The sequence below is a fragment of the Carassius auratus genome, chromosome 9 (assembly GCF_003368295.1).
Source record: "Carassius auratus strain Wakin chromosome 9, ASM336829v1, whole genome shotgun sequence".
In the NCBI taxonomy this organism is placed as follows: domain Eukaryota; kingdom Metazoa; phylum Chordata; class Actinopteri; order Cypriniformes; family Cyprinidae; genus Carassius; species Carassius auratus.
Window position 1 is genome coordinate 9,967,869 of NC_039251.1, and position 25,525 is coordinate 9,993,393.

Sequence of the window (25,525 nt, forward strand, 5' to 3'; positions counted from 1 at the left end):
TTAATAGCATTTCTTCTCAAGGAAAATTCAACTTAGAAAGATTTTACCTGAAAAACAAGTCTAATTAAACTGAAAGTCTAATTTATATAGACTATATTTTGACAGAAATTTCCCTTTTTGCAGTTGAAGTTTGCTCATAAATTGTAAGATTTGTTTATAGCCTTTGTACCTTTAGAGTTACAACAACTTATCACTTGGGCAGGAGCCTTAAAGAGAGAACTTTGTGTCTTATCTACCTTTAAAAGGTGTATATTTGTACCTTAGAGTAGTAATGTGTATCCTAAATGTACTAATATGAGCCCTTTAGGGGTAAATAAGGAACAAAGATGTCCCTTTTAGGGTACTGTCCAAGCTGTTAGTGACAAGCTGTTGTAACCTTAAAGGCACATTTAAAAAAAAAAAAAAATTTCCTCAGAGTGTCCAAATTCAATCAAATCTTGAGGTGCCTAAAGATTCCCAACCCACTGTGAGAGGTATCTGGGGCTCTGTCGGGACGTCTCAGGGTGGACAGATGCTCCTGTGGGCTCTGCTGTAGGTATGACTGCAGTATTACTTTCACTGAGTGCTGCTTGTGGATTTTTTCTGCGTATTCCCAACGGATCTTCCCCATTTCTCTGTCTGTCCCACCTGCCCCCAGATAGACATGTACGGAGACATAATGGAGTCACCTTACTCATGGGGCTATTTTTCCCCTCTCTGCTTAATATTAGGAAAGGTGTTTTTGTCCACATCGAGAACTACAATGGCTCTAATTGAACAATATGCATGTGTGTCCCACGTTTTAACATGGAATAATTAATAGAATGCATTATACGCTTAATTTTCTTCTCCAAGCAGCTCTGTTCGTCTCATTATATGGCGCCTGTTTGAATTAATTGTTCCAATGAAAGCAAGTGTATTGATTTGAAGCCCAAACCTCCACCGCAGTTCCCCACCTCGTCTAGCGGTTGGAGCAGCTCCTGCCTGGTGATGCCCTGCTGGAGGGGACAAATCTGGAGAGGGCTGGGTCTCCCCCACTGCTAATGCGCGCTAATGCCAGTCCCTGACACCATGCCAGATGCTCCGCTCTTGGCAGAGGATCTAAGGAAATGTTGAAGCAGTCGTCCCCCGTATGGAGATCTCACGGCCGGTAGGAAAGCGGGACAGGACAGTGACACTCTTTTTCTCTCACCCATTCCATCTCCTGTATGGCCCCCAGATCTCTTACCTCCCCTCGGGCCTGCCGGATCCAGCTCCTCTCCGATCATGACCTTTCCCACTGCAAGGCCCCAATCTGGGCTTATCTGTTGGAGGGCTCACTCCCCTCGCCAGTCAGCCAGCCAGCCAGGGATTTCAGGGCAAAAATAAGACATCTGTTCTTGAGGATTAGCAAATATTCTGTGCACCCCAGAAAGCCCGTTTGGGAGCTGTGGGCTCAGGGAGTGGAACGCTTTATGGGTTACTTAAGTGCAGTTTGATGGCTGTGTTATGTATGTTGTGACTTTCTTGTCCTCTATGTGCCTTTTTAAGTGGTCTTGGCCAAATGAATATACATTACTGGAATTGTATAAAAATTTACTTATTTTTCAAAATCCTTAACTTTTTTGATCTATCTATCTATCTATCTATCTATCTATCTATCTATCTATCTATCTATCTATCTATCTATCTATCTATCTATCTATCTATCTATCTATCTATCTATCCATTGAGTTTCTATCTATCTATCTATCTATCTATCTATCTATCTATCTATCTATCTATCTATCTATCTATCTATCTATCTATCTATCTATCTATCTATCTATCTATCTATCTATCTATCTATCCATCCATCCATCCATTGAGTTTCTATCTATCCGTCCTTCCTTCCGTCCGTCCAAAATGCTTCTCAAATCTTCTCAAAAGGCTTTATTCCCCAAAAATTTCAAACAAAGATTTGTCAAGCTAATATTCAAAGTTTGACTTTATGAATTTCAATTTATTTTAATTCTACTTCCTTACATTTTAAACCAAACAATTTATTTGGAATTCTAAAGCAAATCTCCTTCAGAGTTCTTCAGGGCACATAACCCAGAAAAAGAATGAATTCACAGTCACTCAAATGATGCTGCACTGTAATATGAAGCATCGATGTCTTGCAGTCAAACCATGAGTGGACCGCATGGTCAGTCCTCACATTAGCGCAGTGGGCGAGTGTTTACGGGCAGTCCTGGGGCTTTGTTTGTCTCTGAAATCAATGTGTAACCTGACCCCACTTTCAGGTAATTTACCCCTGATTATGGGAAAAGTGCTCCCCTGTGCCGAATTATCTTCTCCACAGGGAGACCCTCAGCCACACCATTCAGATGCTCCTTACCTTTCCCATCAGCACCCTCTGTGCCCTGAGACGGGGGCTGGACAGAGACAGATGTAGCTACTGTGTTGGGTGACATTAGCCGGTCTTGATAGCCCTCAGGGGTAAAACAGCCTTAAGCCTCTGAGTCATAAGGCGGCTGTATCACCGCAGAACGTGCTGACCTCATGGAATGTCCGCAGGTGGCAGAGACACATGTCTGAAATGTGGACGTCACTGCAAAGCTATAGAGAGGACAAACATGGCCAACTTGCTCACTTGAAGGGCATAATACATTTGGGTTAATGTCAATGAAAACATGCCCAGGTCACATTTCATCCAGGTCATATACACTTTCAGAAAATAAGGCATAAAGATTTTACTGAATGGTTCCCTATGGTAAAAAAGCTAAAAGGTACATATTTTATATTGTATTAACCTGTAAATGATACATATTAGTACCTTAAAAGTATATATTAGTACCTAGGGTCGACAAATATGTACTGTTTAGGGGTAAATGAGATTCAAATATGTACTTTTTAGCTTTTGTAACTCAGGGTACATACCTTAAGTGACAATGACAGCTTTTTTTGTCATTTTGTAAGGGTGTATAAAGTGTGTGTGTGTGTGTGTGTCTATATATATATATATATATATATATATATATATATATATATATATATATTTATGGTAACATTTGTTGTACAGACTTTTCTTTTATATATATATACACTCTTACATACAATTTTCATTTTCTCGAATAAAAATTTATAAAAGTATTATTATTACTTGTTTTATTATAAATATTTATATTTTAACATTGAACTACTTATATAATATAACTTTTTTGTGAAATGTGACCCTGGTACGTTCTAAACATGTTTTGTGAAATTCACCCATTTAAGTGAAAACACTACCGAATTGATTAATGTCAGAACACAATATTTAGATATGTCGTCTGGTGTCTCCAAAAGGTTATAATTAACGTGTGAACACAGGTTGTCTGAAGTCTTTCAGGCTGCTAATCACAGTGGCCTTTTGCGGGAACACAAACAGTACTTATAGAGGTGAAACCTGAGTGTGGCCCCTTCGTCTGGATTGTCTTTCAGCGAGCTCCTGGGAGCCACTGTGCATCGCTCACACAAACATGGGATTATGTGCCATAGTAACACGGTATCGTGCATAAAGACGGGCTATGTCCCCACTCTCCCTTCTGTGGAGTTTAGATTTACTGTATCCTGAACTCCAGCTCAGATATGATCATTTAAACAACAGAAACACAAGTTTCCTGTTTCAGTGTAATTAATTAATAAGAGATGAGGGCTCTGTTCCAATACCTTGTGAGCTGTCTCGCTGTCTACTGCCTATATAGACAACTACCTTCTAAGGCAGGATCCTAACTGGAATAGAACCTGAACTGATTTGGAACATTCTATACATACAAGTTTGGTGTTAGCATGTTGCTAACCTAACAATGTAATATGCTAATAAACAACAATTCATTTACAATGAACTCTAAATAAACTGAATAAACAAATAACCAAAGTCAAGCACCAATACTATTATTGCAAAAGAGGGAATAACTCCTGAAATGAATGAATGAATGATATAATATATAATGACTTATATATTTTTTCTTGTACATGATCAGGACAATAAAAAAAAAAAAAAAAAAAAAAAAATATATATATATATATATATATATATATATATATATATATATATATATATATATATATATATTCATAATTTAAAATAAAAATAAATAAATCAAGAACAAACATTTTTATAATAAAAATAAAAATTGTCATATATATATATATATATATATATATATATATATATATATATATATATATATATATATATATATATATATATATATATATATATATATATATATATATATATAAAACCTAATAAAGGTTTTTACATTTTTCATTTTCAGTATTTGTTATAAAGTCTTGCTATCATATATACATTTGTAAAAAGCATTTCTCTATTTTTTTTGTCAGCAAGCTTTTCACCAAGTTCACTGCATTTCTGGGATTACCCTCTCTGCAAAGTGTACATTAAATGCAGTACAAAGTATGCATCATAGAACGCATAATGGTTATGCTACCTACCTTTGAGCATAGTCATTGCCCTTTATATAATATAATAAAATATAATATAATATAATATAATATAATATAATATAATATAATATAATATAATATAATATAATATAATATAATATAATATAATATAATATAATGCTGTCTATATAGGAAGCACACCAGGTTTTAGAACAGAGAGCATCTTGGGAAAACCAGAGACTAAAAGGAGACTTTATAAATAGCATGTTTTGTGTTGGTATTTTGAACTACATTTATGAAACGATGATGCAAATGTGGCCACTAAATCTGATGCAATAGATGAGTGTTTCCTCACAGCGTTGTTTTCATGTGTCGTGTGGTGGGCCCAAAGCCCCCTCGGTGAGGATGAGGGTTACTGAGCCTCCTGAGCCCCATTCACAGTTATAACAGCAGCGGTGGTGCCTCCCCCCTGCACCTGCTCCCCGCGTGGACCCCACCGTCCCGGCACAGCGGCCCCCAAGAGCCACATAGTGGGAGATGGGATCAGCATCCCCACGCTGAGCGAGACTCACAACCTTCTTTCAAGATCCCAAATCCCCCCCAGCCTCCCCATCTCATATCCTGCATCTACTTTGGTGCACGTTTTGTGTCTATTTGAACTGTGACCTTGGGCACCCCCTAGAAGTCCTATGCTGTGATGTCAGCAGGGGGTACGGCGGAGGGCAAGCCGAGGGTAGCGGCTCGTTAGCAGGTCGAGGGTCGAGAGCTTCAGGGGCAGGATTAGAGTAATGAGGGAGATGATGGAGGAAGGAGAGAGAGCGTTGAGCTTCCCCTCAGCTTCCATCGATCTCAGGCACTCCAGGAAGGCCGGGAGAGATAGCAGCTCCCTAATTTCTGCTAATTATGATCCACTGTTACTCAATACTGGATTCTCCCTTCAAAGAAGGAAGAAGTACAGAAAACAATAAATCAAACATCGATGGCAAATCCTGTAAAAAAAAGGTATCACAGTTTTCACATAAATATTAATTGATAATAGTCAGAAATGTTTCTTGAGCAGCAAATCAGCACATTAGAATGATTTCTGAAGGATCATGTGACACTGAAGACTGGAGTAATGATGCTGATAATTCAGCTTTGAATCACTGGGATAAATTATGTTTTATAATATATGAAGAGTTAATTTGCAAAAACAGATAACTTTTTTTTTAAATGTTCAAAAATCATGTTGTTGTTTTTTATCCTGTATTACAATTAATATTAATCAAACTGCAATTAGGTTGTTTTAATAAAATAATAATAATAATAAAAAATACAGCTAATTAACATGACAAAACAATAAGAACATGATAATACAATAAAAACATGATTTATGAAAATGAAGAAAACAGTTATTTTTTATTTAATTATTATTATTATTTACTGTTTTTTAGATCAATTAAATGCAGATTTGGAGAACATAAGTTTTTTTTTTTTTTTTTTCTAAGACATTTAAAAAATATATTTTACTGATCCCAAACTTTTGATTGGTAGCATAGGTGCACATAGACGTAATTGCTATTTGGGATTGACAACAGTATTAACTATTAACCAACAGGTGCAACTGTCAAACTGTCTTGTTTGTCCTCAGATTGACCTGTAATAAGAACAGCTTAAAATATTTCAGATTTAGCTCAATTCTGGGTACAGATCTGTACCCATATAATAATCACATATTATGTGTAATTAATGCACAATAATGCATTGACTACCCCACTTTATATTTTTTGGTATCACTCATCAATACCACATATCAATCGACCACTTCTCCCACCACAAAAACAGAGAGAAACCAAGAGCCTACATGGTGTATTTCTTCAAGCTTTCTCCTCATTCTTGGCAGAGGTTCAGCTGCTGTAAACAACAGACACTGATCTGACCTTTTCAATTGGTGGAGACTGAACTCACACTGTGTGAGAGCCATTCTGCAGCAAGGGTGGCAGACAAAAGCTGAACTCACCACAAGAAATCGTTATTATGTAGGACAGGGGCTTTGGCTCACATTAACAGATGTGCACTTCTCTAAACTGGACAAATATCAAGCACTTAAATGAATGCCCATGGGATTCATGACACAAGGGGATTGATGAATCTTCCCGCTCTTTGTTTTTTTTCTTTGCTCTGCAGGTTTTAAGAACCGTCCCAAGTCTCTCAAAGTCTTCGTGAACCCCATCAGCCACAAGAAAGAGGCGTACCAGCTCTACCTGGACGAAGTTGCCCCGCTCTTCAAGCTGGCTGACATAGAAGCCGATGTGACCAGTAAGTCTCATGCATCTGCGCTGTACAGGATAACAAATAATTACATAGGTAGCTTTTCTTCACTGTTTCAGCTTGAAATCATCACCCACAGGTGATTGCTGCCCCCCGAGGTCAATGTGCATTAACGTCTGCCCTCAGGATCTGTTCACTCATAGGATTCATCCCTCAGTGCTCAACAATTCCCTATATGATAACAAGCTTGTGCTGGTGCAACGCCATTAGGCATTGGTAGTGGATCATAGGAAATCAATATTTTAGGGTGAGGAATGTCAAGGTCCCTATGTTAATGCATAATTTGAATGCACACTTAAAAGCAAAATTAATCATGTTTACCATTGTAATTGCCATCTCTCCAAGCTACTTATTAAAAACCAATGTAACTGGAAAAACGAAATATTAGAATATCCAGCATTGACCAATTTTTTTTAAATTCTAAAAATGCTTGAAATGAAATACTTAAACTTGTTTTCATAGATTCATAGTTTGAATTTAAATGCATTTTAATAAAAAAAAAAAAATCACAGATTATTAAAACTTGTTTATACTTAAAACAAGTGGATAGAAACTGCCATTACAGTTAAACAAAGTACACTTGTGTTACTGGTGCATGCTCTGAAAACATATTTATGTATTTAACATGCAGTGATGCTTTTTAATACATTTATCTTGTTTAAAAGTATTTTTTGCCATTTTGCTATTTATTTTAACTACTAGAAAATTGGACAAAGCATTGCTAAAAATAGGATTAGTGTAGAATATTAAGAGTGGGCCATCAAGTTACCACCTAGCAACCACTCAGAATTCCCTAGCAACCACATAGCATCAGACTAGCCAACTTTCCGAACTTTATTATAACTGTGTGCTGCAGTTACATCATCTGCTGCTCAATTTGATCATTCATCATCTGAAAAAAGAAAAAGGTTGTGAAAGTGATACCAGTAATTTCGTTCCTCAGTGTTATAGTTGTGATGTGGACACTGAATTAGAATAATTATTAAAACTTCATAGTTATTGTTGTCAATCTTGGTGTGAACAGCCATCCATTTGAATAAATTTGTACAATTGTATTCTTACATTTTCATACTGCGATCTGCTTATGCCCCACTGGTGGTTTAAGATAGAGGAGAACCCTGATGCTTGCTTTGTTCTAAAAATCGTATGCTGGGCTTGCTCTTTAGATTTGGGTTGTTGTAACTGAAACAGTACAGTTTGGTGCTAACAACTTTAAAAATCATTCCTAAGAAAAAAAACACATACTGATCAAACCTACCAAGTGCATACATGTAAATGCATATGGATAGATCTTCTTATGTCCTGCTAACAGTTAGGTTTAAGGGAAAACTTCAATGCTTATTTTATTTATTTATTTTTTTAAATCATACGTTCCCATACAAATCACATTCTACGAATTTAAATGAAATCACCACTTCGTAAAATAGTCAAGTTTTCCCATTAATTGGATTGAGATAATTAAATTACTTGCTTTATTAAATTTGGCTTGCTGTAGCAACAACTGATCAAATGAATACAATAGAGTTATTTTGCTTTCTTAAATTTGTGTAGAGCATGGGGCTAGCAAAAACATTCTCAGGAAATGCATGAACTGATAAAATGCATACAGATGTGGTGCTTATGAATATGCGCAAATGTTTGGAGAACCGAGCTCTCCTTTTCTTTTATTCCCACCTCTCTCGATATCTCTTTGCAGTATGTTTGAGGTTGTGTATGTGTGTGTGCTCATCCTGGAAGTAGCAGCTGTACAAAACTGCTGTGGATAGTCCTAAATGCATCTCACGCTCATAATGACAGGAGAAGTGTATCCTCCGTCAGTAACCTGACCCAAGGGGAGGGACTGCACCCATCTGTTCTTACACAGTGTGGGACTCCCCCCCCTCTCCTCCCCTTTACCCACCTCCTCACACACACACACACACACAGGACCCCATACTATATACATAGACATCCACACTAGTACACACACACCCGAACACGCACCAGGCGCCCCCTGCTTTTGGGAAGGGGACTCCACAATCTGTGCTCTAATGAATGTGGCTACCTGATTCCAGAAGCCATTTGAACAGTAATAGAATCCGTTTCCTGATGATGTGCTCCCGAGGGCAGAGGCTGAGAGCTCGAGGTGGAGCCATTAAACAACATTTTACCTAATAGAAATTAAATATCTCATTCTGCCGCTCACAACGCAGAGCTTTGAGAATATATGTGATCGAATTAGCTCTATAGACTTTGTGAGAGATGAACTGGCAATATTAGCGAACTGTCACAATTGAGAGGAGCAATTACAGTGTGTAACTCGAGGCTATTTTCTGATAACTAAAGCTTATACATGGATATCTTATTTTTTGTACTTTTATGGTATTTAAGAGTCTAATTTAGCATTTTGTGTGCTTAGACCAGTTTTAAATCTAAGTTTGATTTTTAATCTAAATGAATGATATTTCCCAGCTCAGGGCAGAATGTGGCTCAGTCAGTGAAGTGTGACAAATGTACCTGGGTTGTGGTTTTGTTTGGCAAGGTCAGGGCCACATGATCCTTTAAGTTCACTTTGATTTGCAAGCTCTCCCCCTACAGGTCAGAAATAAGAATTGAACTCAGAATGTCTGGAACAGCATACTTACTACTATCTCTAAAAGTAAAAAGATTTTTATTTATTTATTATTATTATTTTATTCAGCAAGGACATGTTAAATTGATCACAACTTTTGTCATTTTTACAAAAAATATTTCTTATAAATTGTTCTTTTGGACTATTTATTTATCAAAGAATCCTAATCAAATCAAATGAAATTAAAATGTATCATGGTTCTTAAAAGTTTTTAAAACTGATAATAATCAGAAATGTTTCTTGCAAAGCAAATCAGCACATTAGGACGATTTCTGATGAATCATGTGACAATGATAGATTTTTTAATCTATTAAAATAAGAGTATTTTTATTTGTAGTATTTTTTCACAATACTGCGGTTTTACAGTATTTCTGATCAAATAAATCCTGCCTAGGTGAAACATCTTTCAAAAACAAATGAAATCTTAGTAACCCAGTTTCTGAAATGAATAAAACTCAGACAGAAAAATATAAACAGTTTGATTTAAAGCTTTAATCATATGATCTTCTGTCCCCACAGTCGTGTGCAGGTTCTGTAGTCTGTGTGCTTTGGTTTTGGAGCTGGTACCAGGAATAGCCAGGCCTGTCATAATGAACAGACACAGCACTTGCATCTCTGTGTGCATCGTAAAACACGTTCTTAAGCAACAAAAAAAAAACATCCATCTGCAAGTGTCACATCAGCCACGGTGAGCCCTTTGATGGTTGGTCACAGCTGGGACCCGCTCAATGGCGGAGATGCCCCAGAAAATGCTAAGTGGGGCACGGGCGTGCACAATACCATCTGCAGCGTGCCACCCCTCTTCCCCCGCATTCAGTGGCATTCTTGCGTGCCACACAGGCCAGGGGTTTCTGCCACACGACACCAAACCTGAATCCACAATTCTACTGGATCAAGCCTTTGTCCAACAAACTGACCACATTTAACCTTATTTTTTGGACCCATGACCCTCTGATTACCTTGTTACCCAAGTGACGTCACAGCACTGCAGTAAGTGTAAACCACACAGTGAATGCTGGGAACAATCTTGACCTTGTTTTGTGCAGCTTGGGCAAGCTGAACACAAGAGCGGTTGCCTCGCTGTACCACAACTCATATTCTTGATTAAAAATGCAAACAGCATGCAAGTATAAATTCTGCTTTACAGCCAGGACCATATGTTCGGCTTAAGCCATTTGCCAATGCCTGGAAAAGGGTACTAAAGGCAGTTTGGAGTGCTTTGGTTTAAAAAAATTAAAATAAAAAAATAATAAAAAATTAACTCTTTCTTTTCCACAGTCACCAAAAGAAAGGGCCACGCACTGTCCATTCTGAAAGACTGCAGCCTGGAAGACTATAATGGGTATGTATACTTCATGACAAAAATATTAAATAAAAAAATCTCCAATAGTAGATTCTGAAACATTTTAACAGTGGGTTGGAGCAGTGCATTTTAACTGTCATAAATATGCTTCACTTTTAAACAGATATATTGTTTTTTTAAATAATGTGTGTGCTTTAACAATATTTAACCAATCTAATAAAAATTATAATCATGACAAAATGAAAATAGAAAAATAAAAACGAATTTAAATAAAAAATTAATTAAAAAAATCTCACTGATCTAAAATAACAGTGTCCTCTCTGAGCAATTGCTAACCAAAAGAATAGCAAAAGTAAACTAAACTAATTAAAAGGATAGAATTCTGTCATCAAACGTGTCATTTATGGTAGTTAATGTTCAAGTTGCTCCTTTCCATACAGTAAAAGTAAATGGTGACCACGGCTGTCAGTCTGGATTTTGGTCACACTTTAGTTTGGGGAAGAATGCTCACAATTAACTAGCTATTAATTATGACTTTTGCCTCAAACTCCTAATTTACTGCTAATTTAAACTGGTTAGCATGGTAGTTGTTACATTTAAGTATGGGGTAGGATTAACCAATCCAGAATAAAACATTAATATATGCTTTATTAGTACTAATAAACAGCCAATATTCCTGGTAATATGCTTGCTAATAAGCGACTACTTAATAGTGAAATGTGGTCTCTTAAAGGGGGGGGGGGGGGGGTAAAATGCTATTTCATGCATACTGAGTTTTTTACACTGTTAAAGAGTTGGATTCCCATGCTAAACATGGACAAAGTTTCAAAAATTAAGTTGTACGTTTGAAGGAGTATTTCTGTTCCAAAAATACTCCTTCCGGTTTGTCACAAGTTTCGGAAAGTTTTTTCTGAGTATGGGTCTGTGTGACGTTAGATGGAGCGGAATTTCCTTATATGGGTCCTGAGGCACTTCTGCTGGAAGAGCGCGTGTTCCGTATAGCGAGGCTCAGCAGCACAGACATTTCACTGATCAGAGCGAGAGCGTCGCGAAATGTCACAAAAGGAGTGTGTTTTTGGTTGCCAGGGCAAGACAACCCTGCACAGATTACCAAAAGAGAAACAGCATTAAGGGACCAGTGGATGGAGTTTATTTTTACAGAGTATCAACAGAGTTGTGCAAGTGTTTGTGTTTGTTCCCTGCATTTCGAAGATGCTTGTTTTACAAACAAGGCCCAGTTTGACGCTGGATTTGCACATCGTTTATTTCTTAAGGATAATGCAGTCCCAACGAAAAAGGGTCACGATTGTGTGTTGGAACCGCAGGCGGTGAGTAAAACTGCTTCAAATATCTCTGTGTTGTTAACTTAGCTATCGGCGCGTAAGCACATCAAGTAAACAACATGCGATGTTGTCATCAAACTGCACTTTCCACATGTACAGCTTAAAAAAAATAAATAAAAAAAAGACGTTCTCGGGCTTGTGATTCTTTAGCTCCGCCCACACGTCTCGCCTCCAGGCGCTCATGTTTTTCCGGGAAAAATCAGTACAGACCATCTTTCTCTTATAAATATAATAAAACTAAAGACTTTTTGGAGTTATGAAGGATGCAGTACTACTCTATAGGTACTCAAGATTAACAGGATATTGAGTGAAAACGAGCATTTCACCCCCCCCCCCCCCTTAACTAAAATTTTACAAGCATATTTCCATGCATTTTTTGCCTTTGCTGATAAGAAAATATACAGACCAGGCATGAAAGTGGTGAACAGCATCTGTAAAGGACTCAAGCCGAAAAACGATCTCCGGTTTACTTGAGGTGTAATTGCACTCTATGTCGGAATGCAGCTCAGAGGCTATTGTTTCCGATGGGATTTTCAATTAATAAATACATTTTAGTCTATTCATCACAGAAAGCTATCATACGGTTTTAGAATATTTGTATTATACTGTATCGCACAAGTTGCATGAACAACAAGCAGTCCTTTGGGAGTTCGTCAACCTCTGGTCACCATTCACTGTATGGAAGAGAACGGTCATTCTTTTATAGAAGACAGCAAGGAAGAAAGAGCATGACAAAAGGAGAACCATGCCTTTAAAGGTCGTTTTACGATGTGAGTGAAGATGGCATGGATTCAAAGCCAGATGACAGAGTAATCCTGCCTCTCTCGAGGTGACATTTAGCCTTAATAAATAAAGTAGTGTTTGGGACACATAGAAGAGAGAGAGAGAGAGAGAAAGGCAGAGGTTGATTTTTGCAAAATGAGTGATAATACTTTGATTGGAGCGGCGTGCCGCAGGGCCCAGTGCGGAGCTCTCCGGTAGAGCAGGTCTCTCCGGTGTGGCTCGGCAGGTGGCTCCTTAATTACCTGTTCTGGAAGCAGTGATGAAGTACCACCATCCAGCCGACCGCGGGTGCGGGGCATCGCTCACACCACATTGTACGGTCTCTCTCCGTGTGCTCCAGTACTTCTCACAATTAGCTCCTCTTAAATATCTCCGGCCCCGGCTTAACGCTCATCCGTTACTGCCGCCCTACTGTTCCGCTGCATCCTCTGGGCTCGGTGGGAGGGGACGTGCTGGGTCTGGCACAGTGGTCTTTGATTAAAAACACAGCGTGCAGGTTCACGGCAGTGACAAAGGGGCAAGGGCAAGCGCCGAGTGAGGAACACATTCATGTTGAATGGTGATTAATCTGTGGTGTATGAAGGTGGTAAGAGGGCTTGGTGGCCAGGTTCTTGCGAATCTAGAAATAAAGAGATCAGACACTGTACGAGGTCGAAGTGGAACAGTAAGATGGAGTTTGCACAGGAAGACGTAAAACCACAGGGTTGCGGATCAAAGACGTGGTGTTGGTATTACTGTGAGACCTATAGGGCTGGGTGGTATCAGAATACTTACTGATGATAGAGATGTGTGCTGGACTGACTTATATTATTTTATATGCGAGAGTGATGAAGAAACATGGAGTGATGAGAAAATAGAGAGCATGAATTATTCTAGATGAAGTCCAGATGAGGAAAAACGGGTTGATTTTAGTGATTTATAGAAATGTGCCACATTTATATTAAATTTAATTGAAGTGAAGCTGTTTTCGCACCAAGTGCGGATAAAAGGGGGTGGGGGGGGTGGACTAAGAGAAAACTAATATAATTTTATCTGCTTTAATATAAATATTATTCTAGAGATGTATATATTTTTTTTATATTATTTTGTTACTATTTGGGGGCTTTACGATTTTTTATTTTAATTTTAAAGTATCTTAGGCTCACCAAGGCTGTATTTATTTGATCAAAATCAAGTAAAAGCTTTAATATTGTGAAATATTATTACTATTTAAAATAACTGTTTTCTGTTTGAAAATATTATAAATGTAATCTATTCCTGCAAGGGTAAGGCAATATATATATATATATATATATATATATATATATATATATATATATATATATATATATATATATAAAATTGGCATAGCCATTTTTTCAGGATTTGGATGAACAAAGTTTAATGAACAGCATTTATTTTATTTTTCAAAATAGAAATGTATTGTGACATAATAAATGTCTTTACTGTCACGTTTGGTAAATCTAATGCATCCTTACTGAATAAAAGTTTTAATTTATATATATAAAAAACAAAATGTACTAACTTGTACAGAAATTTACGGATATATAATTTAAGTCAAATTCTGATCAGATTATATAACGGCCTAAAAAAAGAGCAATATTAAATCAAAGAATAATGCTATCAATAAAAGTGATTACATTAAACCTAAATCATTTTACAAAGAAACAACTCAAAGTAATGCTATTGAAAAAATGTTGTTATAGGTGAAGTGTGTAAACATACAGTAATTCCAAAGGTTTTTTTCCAACATTGAACAAACAGAAACATCCAACTTAAATTTACCCAGTTGGCTGAGCCAATTTTAGTGTGTAGAGCTGCTCAAACACTTCAACCCACAAATACCTTCTAGTTTTCTCTGCATGTAAAAAAAAAAGAATAATTTCAGCTTAACATTATGTTAGTAGCATTATTGCTTTAGTTACACCTTTATTTACTCCTCACTGTTAGGACCCTGTGGCATCATACATCATATCTCTGCACTTACGCTAATAGATTTCATTACAGATAATAGATTTCTCTTGTTCCTGTAAAGCTTAACGCTGAGGATAATGCCTGGAATTTCGACATCAGTCATGATCTGTCTGTGTATTCCAATTTCACAAAGCTTATTCTTTATCGAGGATTATAGAAATGATGCTCCGATGATTTTTGTTGAAATTTAATTTTCTGTCAGCATGACAAATCACTGAGGATATCTAAGCTACTTAACCCGATGGGGGAAAAGAGAGAGAGAGAGAAAAAAGATCACTCTTTCTGTTGTTTGCTAAACAGGATAATCTTCAAGAAGGGAATTTGTGTCAGTACAATTGTTACAGCAACATGTGGAACATTTCAGTCACACGATAGTGCTACATGGAGTGGTCTTCACAAGGATAGTTTGCTTGAAAAAATACAAATTGTCATCATTTAGTCACTCTCATGTTGTTCCAAAAGTCAGTTATTGTACATATACAATATATACATAGGCTGCATATATATTTCAGTAGGCTTTATCAAGGTGATAATACTAGTCCAGATTTTACACAACAGCTTGGCAAGAACAATTATTAGAAACATTAAAACGGACCATCTTCAACACCTCAGCAAAAGCAAAAATAAAGAAGGAACTTGAATAATTCCCCACATCCCATTTCTCCCGGTCTAGGAAATGTGTTACAGCGCTCTAAACTCAGTCTCCTGTCCTCATACCTCTGAACTCGATTAATTAACCTCTGAAGAACTAATTCTGCAAAGGTAATACTAATCACACCTTTTTTCATTAATAGATCATCACTCATTAATTACTCCAGCAACTGATGCTTCCGCCAGTTTAAATGGAGTGCTGCTATTTCATTTGTGTCTCACGTGCCACACACAATAGACGTTAAAGTGATGGCACATCAGCGATAGATGCAATTATTCCCCTCACACATTTATGGTAATTATCAGCACCATGAATGGAAAGACCTTATTTGTGCAAATTTTAATGCCGTCACATTGACTGCTGATAGATGGGAAGTGAGATAAGTGCCACAATATTAGACAGACATGCTGCATTGAGGAACGTTACTTTTATGTAATCAATATATTATATTACTTTTGCATTAGTTTTCCGAACCTTCAGCTCCCCAATATTCTCTTTCCTTTAAAATGGAAGCCATATGGCTGGACTTTCAGGCATTTTTATATTGAAAATTCAGTTTTGCTTGCCTTATATAAGCTATAATAGGCTCTCAGACAAAAACATACAAAACTATTAAAAATAAAAAGTACAAAACTGGGGCAGTACACTTTCAAAAGTTACTAATATGTACCATTAGAGAGTAAATAAAGGACCCTGATTTGCCTTTGTACCACTGCAAAATTGTGTAATTGATCTGATTAATATTCTTAATAAGTTCCTCCTCATGCAACATGTTACCTTCAACCGTTAACTTTGGTTAATGTGGAATGGGACTTGTTCATCTCTACCCCATCCGTCATTCCCATAAAGCTCTACATTGTCTCTGCACGCCGTGTGTTTGGTGAGGCCTCTAGATTGAAGCTTTAACCTCTACAGATGAAGATAAGGCACAGTCTCTGACACCTGCCAAAAGGATCACAGTTAGCCCCTTCCACTCCTCCATAAAATAACCCAAAGGTGAATAGGTGAGCTTTGATGTATCGCTTAATATTTACTATCCCGATTTGGTAGATTCGCTGCGTCCTTCGAGGCTTAACATATATAGCGGATCAAAACATCGCAATCAGATTTATCCCAAACACCTGCGACTGCAAGGTCACAGAACTCATTTTGTGAGTGGCATGACTACTTGCTTATTAGTGCTGGCCGTGTCTCCTAAACAAATCTATTTGTGAGATTGTACAGTATTGCTAAAGGGCATTTTTGAATTAAATGTAATAAGCTTTACTAGGCTGTGTTCATTTATTAGTAATGTGCTTAAAGCAGATTAGTGGGCTCAGCCGTTTTTAATGATTTATTTTGCTGCTGAGATCTGACAGATTTTCTGCTATTCTTGAAAAAAAAAGGACATTTCCCAATTAGAATACACGCTTTCCACGGTTTAATCCATTGTTCAATACGCCGTAATGGGAATTATGGTTTCCATTAATTGAAATGGATTCCTCTAATAAAGACTTGCTAGGAATTTTTAATCATATTTAAGGAATAACTGTGCCATGTGTTATCTGTATTTTCAATCAAATACTCGTCCATATGGACTTACATTTATCCACATATGAGTGAACAACAGCCTAATTGTTACATGTGTGTTAGCCAGCCCTTGGCCATGAGTTTGGGTCACGTGACTCACTGCCCATCCGTTTGCTTTCTCTCTAGTGTGGTATGTGTTGGGGGAGATGGCTCTGTAGCTGAGGTGGCCCACGGGTTGCTTCTCCGGGCCCAGATGGACGCTGGGAGGGACACAGATTCCATCTTCACGCCTGTCCAAGCAGCACTTCCTCTCGGCATAATACCAGCAGGTGAGGATCAGGGGTGGTGTATCTCTTTCTCCTGCAGCTGTCCCCAGTACAGCCCAGAATGTCCAGCTCTTTTCAAAAGAGCGCATGAGAATCAGCTCAGTGTCCTCGCTGAGTCAACACAAATTCAAAATTGACCCAATTTGCTTTTATTACACATGTTTCTGATCTTACTGTGCATAATTCATCATATGCTTTAGACACGTTACATAGAGTACATGTTATTCTGAAAGTAAGAATTTTATTTTTTTGTTTTGCATATTTATATTAATACATCCCTGGCTTTTTCCAGATGATGTCACAAAACCAAACCTTTAACCCCTCCCCCTTAAACCACCTGGCTCCATTCTAGTATGTAACACCCACTTTCCAAAACACAAATTCCCAATGGTTATTCCTGTTGAATATCATGTTACAGAAGTACATTAGAGTATGGAAGTAAATGGCAATTTTACTTGCATAATCTTTCAAATTTATTTTATTACAAAACCAAAATATTAATGAGAACAATAGCATACGTTTCCATCCTCAAAAAAGGCAAAAACTAAAAGCCACAAACAATTTTGAGGTACTTGAATACCTTCATGAGGTATTTAAATTAAGAAACAAATAAAACTTATAATTAATAAATCACAGCAAGTTAAAATAGGAGTAAAACATGACAATTTATAACATCAGCGTTGTGGGTAAACCATGGGACTTTTTATGCTTCATTCCAGCACTAAAACAATCAGAGGCGTGCTGCCAATTAAAAATCGAACCCTGTAGTAATTTCGGGTCTCTAGTTTCTGTGCTGTCAGAATGATTTAGTTTGATTGTGTTCTGAAACTCCTCTAGCGAAAACAAACAGGCAGCTCATAACAGCAGCAAGCGAGTGTATCATTATCAAATTGATTTAATCACAGTCAGGCCTCCGAATGGCCCACTCGCACACTGAGTTAATTGCCTTCAAGAGTGTCTGAAATGGAGCATCCTCCATTTGACTCTCCTTTGCTGCCTTTGAAACAGACTCCACTGGCCTTGGATCAGCAGCCCAGAACCCTGACTATTGTGCACACTCACACAGGACTGACTAAGCTCAGATATTTTCTCTTTTTTTGCGGGAGTGTGGCACAAACCAACCACGAAGAGCTGCCAAACTGGGCTGGGAAGAGGAGGGGAGAGCAGGGTAGATGGGTTCGGTTGCGGCCTCTACTTTTTCGGCCAAGAGATTGACCTTCACTTGTCATTTCAGGCACAGCAAAATGGAGTGCTGTTGTTAGGAGCAATGGAAGCCCTCCAACTCCACACCCGCTGCAAACTGACCGTATCAGGGTCACGCTTTCTCTTCATTAGTGCCGTATCCCACAGGAGTATTTGTAAACAGTTTCCTGTCACAAATGCAGAGGGGAAAAAAACGACCCCCTGCTTCTGCCGTTTTCCTGGGCAGGTTTGGATGTGTCGTTTGGTGTGACATCAGTCCCAGGCCAATCCTCAGGGATAGAGGAAATGGAGTCAAATCGACTCTCTTTGTTACAGCTTTGCAAAAACACACATGTAATCTCTTAAAAATAAAGGTTTCCAAAAGGGGGCTTTCACAGAATTGCCATAGAAGGAATATTATTGGACTTTTTCAGTAATCAGAATCAGATCCTAAAAAAACATGATTTTCTTGGTGTGAACAAAATTGTAATAATCTACATTCTTAAAGACCACTTTTTTTTTTTTTTTTGCAGAAGTAGAACAATTTTGGGTTCTTCAAAGAACCTTTTGATGAACCGTTCAATTTTTTTTTTCCTTTTGTATAACAAAAATTTTCCATGGATGTTAAAGGTTGGACATGGAACCATCAATTCAAATGAAGAAACTTTATTTCAAGAATTGAACAAACCTTTTGTGTAATCGAAACGTTCAATGAATGTTAAAGGTTCCTAATGGAACCATTGATGCCAGTGAAGAAACTTTAACAATGTAAAACTTTTGTGCAATGGAAAGGTTCAATTGAGGTTAAAGGTTCTTCATGGAAGGATCTATGCCAATAAAGAACCCGAATCAACTACCGCAAGTAGTTACAATGTGCACATCAATAAAATATACAAGAAATGCCAAGCCAAGTTGATGTCTAATTATCTTAGCTGGAAAACAGACTAGCTTCTTTAACACTTTAATTTGTCATTTTTATGCTTTTTGTCAGTATTCATAACACAGTGAAGTTGAACAAACATTCAAGTTTTTTTTTTTTTTAGGAAAGACTAATTCCAATGAGCGTTTCAAATACCTTCCTTACACAATGCAGGATAAAGATGCAAAAATGCAGCGCCCTGCCCAATTAAAGGCTTTCCCACTGCACCATAGTATATACTCCTCCTTGGTACATATAGCATATAAATTGCAGGCATCTAATTAATTTGCCTGCTTTTAAGGGTTTCAGGGGGACTGTTAATTTCTTTGATATTCCAGGCAAAGAACCAAAATGTTGGTGCAGTTTCCACGAGACTCTTAGACATGCTTGACTAGCGAGTCATTGCATCACATTCATCTGCCTGGATGAGGGAGACATTAACTGCCTTATGAATATTCATGCTGTCTGCTTAATTAAGTTAATTGTTCTGCAGAAGTGCTCGCACTTCCAAGGACAATTTTTTTTCTCTCTCTCCATTTCTCCCCCACATCTCTCTTTTTCAAAGCCCCCTTCCTTCCTATTCGCCCCCCTACTCTAATATCTGGGCGCTACTACCATTCGTCACCGGGTTCTGGAATGGAGATTGGTAATATATGGAGCTCCCGATGATGTTGGCACAGGCTGTTGCTCTGAGCCTTGCGGGAGAGACAGATGCACGCTTGAAATATAGTGTTACTGCACGGCAGCAGCACTACAGACACCACCCAAAAACAAAAGAACAAAACGATCAATGTCAAACACCGAAAAACATTGTCTTATATGCAGTACATACAATGTGGTAGGACAACACTTGGGCGAACCTCAAGTGGGATTTACCAGATCTTTGTTAGAAATGGTAATTTTAGCATTCAGATAATGAGTTTTTAATATCATACTCACTGAGACTGTTAAGTAACCGCATTCATTATATTTATTTTAATTGGCTGTAGACCAAGCGCTCCTTATATTCCAGATTCTCACATGACTATTGCTTGCACTGGAATTTATTCCTGCAGAACTCGCTTTGCTAAAGCCACAGCTTGACATTTTTGATGGGGAGTGAGATCAGCTCTGTTCCAAAACCTAGTGAGCTGCCTACGTAGGCAGTATTTTAAGATGTAATATGCATGCTCCTGATGTGAAGACTGTTTCAAAACGAAAAAAGAAACTATGTGCATCAGGCCAAATTCTGAAGCATCTTCACGCTGAGAACGCTAGCCCCATAATTGAAAATTTTTTTAAGATGGGATATACTATATTGTAATCTAAAGATAACACTGTAAAAAAATGTGTGATCAATACTTCATGGTAACATATGTTTTTCTATTTTAAATAAGTTCACCTTTAAAAAAAATATACAAGATTCAGCTAAATCTTAAGTCATTTTAATAAGTCAAAATTACTTGTATAGCTATTGTGATTATAAATTTGTGGCAGCAACTGAACTTAAGTTTAAGCAGGTGGGATTTTTTTATAGAGTAAAATGTGAATGATTAAAAATTACTAAAAATTATATAAAAAAAAAAAAAAAAAAAAAAAAAATCCAATCAGTGTGCTATGTCTGCACATTTTTCAAAGCAATTTGCATAATGACATTTTGCCAAACTTTTCTTTTTTTTTAAAGCTAGAATTAGTATTAATTAAATTCAGTACAATAAAACTACAATATCATCTACATAACATTTAAATAACTATTTGGGCAGATTATCTTAATTGTATTACCAAAAGACTAAAATCCTCATTATCACAATACAATAAATCTTATCATTACTGCAGTGAGGAAAATTTCTCATAAATAAATGTATATTTATATATTTATATATATATTAGTTTTCATTCTTACAGACACTGTAATAATATGCACTTCTTTAAAGGTGGCATGAATAAAATAAAATAAAAATGTGATTAACTTTCATGAAAACATCACGATACTTAAATAGCATTTGAATGGTATCCACTGAAGGGCCTACTGTGCACATAATCAATTACCACTAAACTCAAAAACATTAATAATTAACATTGATAGCCATGCTCCAATAGTTTAATTTAATATGGGGCAAATATCTATTCTGCAGAAAGCTCAGAGATACTCAGTTTTATTGAGTTTGGCAGCAAGTCTTGCCTTATGTTTTAATGGGACATAGAATAATAAATATACAAAATGCTTCCAAAAAAGTGACTTGTGAAACAATGCCATGTATGATACATACAGGATGTACTCATCTACCAAGTACTCATGTAAACGAAATGACTAAAAATGTCCATCCCTAGTAGTTAGTAGACAGCACAGCAGTTCACGGTTTTGGAAGTCAGTCCGTCAGAAGCTGTTATCTTTACCGAGTCTCAGAGCTGGGCTTTTGTGTTGAAATCATCACAACATATGGAAACTCCCAGAGAGGCCCGGAAGCATCATGGATGTGTTTGTGAGGGAGGGTTACATTACCAGTGACCTGGTAGGTGGGAAGAGGCACATGTACTTGCAGCCAAATTCAGTTGGAGTGTGAGTGAGTGTGTGTCCAGCACTGTAGGCCTGGCCGTCTCATTCGGCAGAAAGGGAGGGAACGGTTTCATCCAACACCTCCGTCCTGTTCTCATTTACAGACATTTGCTTTCATACCCTGTTGATCTGAGCAAACACACTGGCCAGATAACTGCATGAAAGGAAATGCCTACTCACCCGACAAGGACAAGCCTCTCTCTGCTGTTTGTCTCTGGTAGTAATCAGTACAAATACACACACCTGTTCTCCCTTCGCAAGCTGCCAGCAAGGTAAACTGCCTTAATTGGCACAAGGCGATATTAACTTAAATTAATGCCCTTTAACAAAGTCCTCATCCTGTAATGATTAACTTTACCTCACTCATTAGATGGGTGAAGCTGCTGCTGTTTTTAAATCAATACTGCGTCCCAACTCAAATACAATCTAAACAGTGTGCCAGACGAGATTTAGTGTGTCCCAAATCACAGGACATTGACAATAATATTGCAAACTTTCCTGATATTCCTAATGGGTGAATATTAAGACCGTAATGCCTTTATCTCCCGTTTAACCTTAAAAACAAATATGTTGCACAGTATTCAGATGATCTCGTAGCATCAGCATTTGTCTAATGAGAAAGCTTTATCTAAAAATCACCTGTCCAGAGAACAGATTATTATTATTATTTAAATACTGTGCTATATTCCAAGCCTTATGAGGCCATATGATAACTCTGTGTGACAAACAGACCAAATTTGGACGTTTTTCACTGATAATTGCACAAAGTCTCATATCACATTCAGAAGACTTGGAATATAGTGCATTTTCTATAGCATTTGTTGAAACAACATTGTGAAATTGACAAATCAAGTCTTGTGTACAATATTATGATTATAATGGATAACATATTTTCATTTTAATATACACTGTAATACAATTATCGACTGTTTGGACACAAAGGCAGCATACATTAAACGTTTATATACTAAATTCAAAAGGGTAAATATATTCAAAAATAGTTGCATTTTTAGGATCATAATATAATATAATATAACATTTTCTGACTTTTGATTTTTGGTGGGGTTTTACAATCATTGGTCGACAAGTTTTTTAAGATTAAAGGCAGCATAAATTAAGTAAATTTGTAAAAATATGTGTACTTACAAATTTCATATTTGACTAATAATATAATATAATATAATATAATATAATATAATATAATATAATATAATATAATATAATATAATATAATATAATAATATTGCCCATAACTTCTTGTGCTATGATGTTTGTGGACAAGTATTTCTTTGCAGTACAGTATGTCACAACAGCATCACTACAGACTCATAAGCATGCACTTGGTTTTAGTGCATAGTGTATCAATTTAATAGAAATAACTAAAAAATCGGCTGAAATCCATCTTTTAATATTGATATGCTCTGAAAAAAAACATGCTAAACAAAGAAGACCGCAATTAGAAAGTATAAAGGCCATAGATTGTTAAGGACTTTAAGTGAGCCGTGATTGGTCGAACAGAAATTGAATGGACAGGTTCCCATTCTGTCCCCTGTAGCAGGTGCTGGAGAACATTGATATGCAGAGGAGAGAGTCTACTATAATAAAGCAAAGCTACATTTTTTCACGTTTCTGTAGCCATTCTTAATGGAATCTCATCACTCACGGAGAGTAAACAGTGTCTGTGCAGGGATACACACTATAGCAAACATCATGGGACCATATGCCACAGCATTCAGACGGTCTCATAGCATCAGCATCAGTGTGTGTCTAACGAGGAAAAGCTTTATCATAAAATCACCTGTGCGGAGAACAGAATTTATCCACACAGAAAGCTTGCTTGTTTATGAAATGCACAAGTCCATTTAAAGGAACAGTTTACCCTAAAAGCAAATCCAAATCTGAGTGCTGTGTCTGTGGCACACAAGAGAAATACTGATGAATCTTAACTCATGTTATTTTCTTACCACGAATCAGGCTCCAAATATAAGACTTGTGCTATATTCCAAGTCTTCTAAAACATAGCTCTGTAGAACAAGCAGACCAAAATATATATGCCATATGCCATATGCCAGTTTTTGGTACTATCACGTTGGTTCTTTTAGTGTGTTTTGGGGCTTAATCACTATTAAACGGTGTTAAAATGTGTTTATTATCGCTCTATAGGTTCTACTGATGTGGTGGCCTGCTCCGTGCATGGAATAAGACGCGCTGTGACTGCTGCATTACACATCATCATGGGTATGTTTTTTTAATTTGGAGTTTCTTTCTTTACTTCATGCATGATCTTCTAGTCATTCTCAGTAAGGCCTCGAGGAACCATGGGACTTAATGGAGCACACATATACATGATAATAATACTTATATGGGATTCGTATTTACTTGAGTTATGTGTGAAGGGGCGACGGTTTCATTTTCACCGACTGGAAGTCTCTCTCCCTCTTTTCGGTGTATCATAATGGCGGCGCATGCGGTGGCTCTCTGTAATCTGTTGTTTAATTAGAGTGCACAGACTGTTATTATGGGGGCCGAGAGAAGACAAACCCCCCGGACGGGCTCTGCCTCTCTAGCTTTGGAGATCATGGTTAACAGGTCCCATGGAACGATAGACGTCCCGGGAGAGGTGGAGATACGTCTGTCGTCAATCACCCATACGGTCTCGCCACAAACACTGAGTTTCTTTGACGTTGCTGTGGGCCGGCGTTGGAAGTGTTACTTCTGGCTGGCAGTGTTCGCTTTGGCTTTAGTGCTGCGTGTTCCTGTCTGTCTGTCTTTCTGCGAGGCGTTTCTGAAGTTAGCACCAATATGTCTGGGCCATTGTGTCGACTGTGCAAGCTCTCCTGGGCTTAGCTTAACAGACAAGCGGATTTGGCTTGTGTCAGGGGATTACATGCACAAGCTAAGCTCGCATCCTCCAAAAAAAGAAAAACTGAAAAGGAAAAAGAACACGTACTGGCAAAATTTTTGCTTTACAGCTGAATTACGACAGGGATGAACACAATCAGAACTGCACAACAGAATTACAGAATCAGTTGTGTGTGAGTTAATGAGTTTTTTTTTTTTTGTCTGTTTGTTGTTGTCACTGTATTGTTTTTTTCTTTGTGGATTATTGAGAAATGATTATCTGGTGATATTTTGTTTTCCAATCACAGGCTTCATATGAAGTTCCTTGTTGCGTTAAAGGGATGGTTCACCCAAAAATGAAAATCCTGTCATTATTTACTCACGCTCACGTTGTTCCAGAACACTTCTGGAGAAGACAAAGAGAGCATTTTAGGGAACCTTCATATTGTTATTTTCCATACAATGACAATCAAACTTCAAAATGTACAAAAACAGCATAAAAAGCAAGAAATATAAAATTAGTCCAAATGACTCATCTAAAGCTTTGGGTGAAGAACAGGATGATAGTTCACCCAAATATGAAAACCCTGTCATTTACTCACTCTCATATCATTACAGAATGATGTATGCAGTTATTTTCTTCTGTAGAAGACAAAAGAAGAATTGTCAGTGAATTTTCACAGGTCTTTTCCATAAAATGACAATCAGAGTTCAAAATGTACAAAGCAATTTAAAAAGCACCAAAACAGTGGTCCACATGACACATGCACAATATATTCGAAGTCATTTAAAGTCATATTATAGCTTTGTGTGAAGACACAAATTCTGAAAATTCTGTTATTAT

General features: G+C 37.3%; 1 protein-coding gene across 1 annotated transcript in view; it reads left to right on the top strand.

Annotated features, from left to right (window-relative positions):
- cerkl (CERK like autophagy regulator) overlaps window positions 1–25,525 on the top strand; it is a 53,623-nt gene that overhangs the window by 18,726 nt on the left and 9,372 nt on the right. Inside the window, exons 3-6 of the mRNA XM_026271285.1 lie at window positions 6,559–6,690; window positions 10,592–10,655; window positions 17,064–17,206; window positions 24,004–24,078. Of these exons, the coding sequence (XP_026127070.1) occupies window positions 6,559–6,690; window positions 10,592–10,655; window positions 17,064–17,206; window positions 24,004–24,078 (414 nt within the window). The remainder of the gene's footprint in view (window positions 1–6,558; window positions 6,691–10,591; window positions 10,656–17,063; window positions 17,207–24,003; window positions 24,079–25,525) is intronic.